The sequence below is a fragment of the Vollenhovia emeryi genome, unplaced genomic scaffold (assembly GCF_000949405.1).
Source record: "Vollenhovia emeryi isolate VEMERY1.0 unplaced genomic scaffold, V.emery_V1.0 DF941329.1, whole genome shotgun sequence".
In the NCBI taxonomy this organism is placed as follows: Eukaryota; Metazoa; Arthropoda; class Insecta; order Hymenoptera; family Formicidae; genus Vollenhovia; species Vollenhovia emeryi.
Window position 1 is genome coordinate 1 of NW_011965037.1, and position 4,325 is coordinate 4,325.

The 4,325-nt window shown below is 46.5% G+C and overlaps 1 protein-coding gene across 1 annotated transcript; it reads right to left on the minus strand.

Annotated features, from left to right (window-relative positions):
* Nucleotides 1–106: 106 nt before the first annotated feature.
* On the minus strand, nt 107–2,064 carry LOC105571027 (the record flags this gene model as incomplete). Its single annotated transcript, XM_012028494.1, has 1 exon — nt 107–2,064. A coding segment is annotated over exon 1 (1,958 nt), but the record flags the coding sequence as incomplete, so codon positions are not given.
* Between the last annotated feature and the right edge of the window lie 2,261 nt (nt 2,065–4,325).

A 4,325-nucleotide genomic window follows, 5' to 3' on the forward strand; every position in this document is an offset into this window, starting at 1 on the left:
TTTTAATAACAGAGTACGTGACGTTTGAATTTCTTTACACAGAAGAGCATCCCTAATACGACTCTCTTTTTTCTCTCGACAGTTACAATAAAATCGTCGTACATACGCAAACACTCTTATCATTTTTGCAAAGTTAGAAAATCTACTGAGAAATTCGTTCTCTTCCGCACCCTTTCCTTCTAACGCTACGAGAGTACAAACAGATTTTTTGTTTATCGCGGTTCTTTTTAACTCTTTACTGATTTCGTCTTCATCGCACGACAATTCTCTACACATTGGCCATTTATCTGCCGTCTCATATAGCCACACGGGTCCCTCCCACCATCTCGCAGACATAATTTGTTTCGCCGTACATCCTCTCGATGGTAAGTCTGCGGGATTCAAACGACCCTGTACATGATACCAACACGCGGGATCCGATAGCATACGTATCTCTTTTATTCGGTTATACACAAACGTTGCCCAATTACATTCTCTTTGGATCCATGCTAACACAGTCGAGGAGTCGGTCCAATAAAAGAGTTTAAGCGTTTTAAAATGAAGCGCATCTAATACATTTCTCGCTAATCTGGCGCCTATTGTCGCTGCTAACAACTCCAAACGCGGTATACTGGTTCGCGCATCCGTATTACCTTTTCTAGCAGGCGCAACTCGCGTTTTCGCTTGTACAAAGTGAACCTTTACACCCTCAAAATTTTCCACGCGAATGTAAATAACTGTGGCATACGCGTCTTTACTAGCATCACAGAATATGTGCAAACTTACGTTATCCGACTCAGATATTTGTCCCAAAATACATCGTGTAATTCTAATCTTATTAAGCTCCTTCAAATCTTCCAACCACTTCGTAAATCTATTCTTTAACTTGTCTGGAACTTCATCATCCCACTTTAAATTTTCACTCCAGGTTTCCTGTAACAGAATTCGTGGGCACAGCATAACAGGACATACAAAACCTAATGGATCAAAAATACGGTGCGCCGCCGAAAGAATCTTTCTTTTCGTCATTTTCGAAGCGTGTAACTCTGGAAAATCTGGTATTTTTATCGCTAACGTGTCAGCCTTTTTATCCCAGGTAACGCCTAATACTACTGTCTGGTTGTCTTGGGAATTATCATCGCTATACTCCCACCCTCGAAGGTCAAAACCAGCCATGTTCATCAGTCTTTTTGCGTCTAGGATGAAGTTATTCAAATCTTCTCGCGTATTCACACTAGTTACTGAATTGTCAACGTAAAAACTTTCTAACAATCTTTTACTATTTATCGAAACATCGTTATCAGACTTCGCATAATTATTCAAATGAAAGTTCAGAATCGCGCTCAGAATAAAGGGACTCGAGGTAACCCCGAACACGACTCTACAATGTCTAAAAACAATTATATTTCCTCCTGCATCGTACCATAAGAAACGCAAGAAATCTCGATCTCTTTTATCGATACTGATTTGCAAAAAAGCCCTTTTAATATCAGCTATTACTCCGATTTTATTTTCCCTAAAGCGCAAAAGAATGGACGCGATCAATTCTATCAAATTTGGACCCTTATGAAGGCACTCGTTGAGCGATGGCGACGTCCGCTCCTTGGCTGATGCGTCGAACACCGGTCGAATTCTCGTCGTGCTGCCCTCCTTGACCACGTGTCGGTGAGGTAGATAATAGCCCCCATCATCTTCTTCTTGCACCGGGACACGCTCGATGATTCCCTCCGCCAGCCATTCGTTGAAAACAGCATCGTACTCCGCATACAGATTGTCGGCCTTCAATTTTCGTTCCGTAGACTGCAACCGACGCATAGCCGTCTCCTTATTACGTGGCAAAGCAGGGTGACTCGGCAACCACGGCAACTGTATCTCGTACCGCCCCTCTTCGTTAACTCGCACGGTTTTCAGAAAAGCTTCTTGCATCTCGTCATCTTTTTCCTTTTGTGTTTTCGTCTCGATCGGATCGCGTATTCCCAGAACGTCCAACGACCACATGTCCGCGATCTCTACCTTGTTTATAAACAGCGATATAGCAGTCGTCGCGGCACTCTCACTTGTTTTGGATTCGGGAACCTTCCCCATAACTGTCCAACCAAGACACGTTTCGATGGCAACTAAGCCGCCTTTCAGTACGTAAACACGGCCCGTATAAAATACAATTTGCCGGCCACGTCGGCACCGATGAGCACTGAAATCGACTCTCTCTTACTATGCCGATCACTCACATCAATGTCGAATTTTTCCAGTTCGCGATCCCACTCTCCGATTTTTATTAGCGGTACTCTTTCACAAATAACAGCCTTTTTTTTTTTTTTTTTTTTGACCCGGTGGAAATCCTCATGGACCGTCCCCCCGCCCTGCTGGGACAGAGACGGGGGGGTGTGTGGGACTCGTCTCCCTGGTCCCTGGGCAGTTGACACCCATGGGACCAGTAGTGCCATGGAGACGCCTACCGCACTAAAACCACCGGGGGTGGACTTCTCTGCGCCGTGATGAACGGGTCGGGGACTGCTACGCATTCTCCATCCGGACCCGTTCGGCGCCGCGCACCTTTGTCTGGCGCGCCCGTCTCGGCTCTTTGGCTAAGCCAAGAGTTACGCTCGTTTTGATCGAGCGTTCTCTACCGCGTGAACGCGTCGCGACGGGGGGTGCCACCGGGCCCCCCGCCGCGCCCCCTAGGTGTTGTGGGGGCGGGCGAGCCAGAGGTCCTCAGCCTCTGACCCGCCCCCTGGGATTTCCCTGCTTCCCAGATTTTCTCCTTTTAGTCGCCTCTTACGACAGGCAGGAGATACCCCGGGCCTATTCGTAGGCGGGTCCCGGACGCCATTTCACAAATAACAGCCTGGTCCAACGCGATGAAATTACAGCAATATTTATTGTCCAGACTGCTCAAGCGAATCCGATATTTTTTGTGTTGCACCGCGTCCGTTTTTTGTCCACCGAAGAGGGAGTGTGTCATCGTCTGCTCGGCAATTGGCTCGTAGTCCAGGTGCTCGGCCGCTTCCTTGGTGACGTAAGATTTCTGAGATCCGGTATCGACAATTGCTCGAACGATATATTCCTTGTTTCCGTTCCGCAATTTCACGCACAACGTTTGCATTAACACTTCCGGATCACTCGAGAGGTTAGCCAGATTACACTCACTATTCGCTTTCTCAGAATCTTGCGATTTAGAATCAACCTTATTGTCCTTGTCCTTTTTCTCTATTTTAGGACACATCAAAAGCACATGCCGCATCGACACCAGCTACAGTTCACTTTACTTCGGCACTGTTTAAAATTATGTCCTGCCTTTCAACAATTAAAACAAACGTTCTGTTTCTTCGCGTGATCTCGTCTTTCAGAGAGGCTCATTTTCCTGGCATTTTCACAACGCGCACTTTCGTGATTGGAATTGCAAAATATACACGCACTATCCTTTTCCTTCGTCGTCAGCAATCCCATTGCGGTCGGGACATCCTCCTCCTTCGTGTGTGTCTTCGATCTTCACTTTTTCCCACTATCCGCATTGCCCGTTGTTAAATCAAAGCCTTTGACCGCCATCGAAATCCGTAGTTCGTTTTGCACTTCTCCTTCCAAGAACTTGATAAGTTGCGTCAGTCGATCCTTGCACTGAGACGTCACACTATCTCCACTCTGCAACGCGGCATTGTTTACAGAACTTCTCTGCCACGCGCGTAAAACGTCTTCCGGCAGCGATGACTCTACTAGCGGAAACAGCATCGCCGCACACTTATCCGTTGTGACGCCCAGAGATTCGAGCGCTCTTAGATGTGACTCAATTTTATCGTACAAACTCGTGAGGGAAAACGCCTTGGATTTCAACGCATTTTGTAAAACGAGTTGCAAAAGCTCGCGCACATATACTTCGATCTGTAGATCATCACGTCCAAAACGATTCTTCAGGCTGCTGATTACCTTGCTATAATTCTCGGCCGTAGGCGGATAACTTTTCACTAAATCGGCGGCACGAGAGTCCGGAACCATGGATTGTATGAGATATTGGAATTTATCTTCATTCGCGATATTCGTGTCTTCATGAATTTTCTTGAATAAACTCCAGAACTGTAGCCATCCCTGTACGTCTCCACCGAATTTAGCCAGCTCGATTTTCGGTAACTTGAACGACTTCTTGTTATCTCCAGGTACGCCGTTGGTACTCCCCGATGGTTCCTGATTTTCCTTCGGATCGGTGTAATCAGCTATCTGTAGCCTTGTTGCGAGGAACTGTTTTTTATACTGGTCTGCGTCGTCATATTCCTTTTGAATATCTGCATCCGTCGCGCTATCCGAATCAAACATCAGATGCATAAAGGCCTGTGAGCTTGCTTCCAAATCTCGCA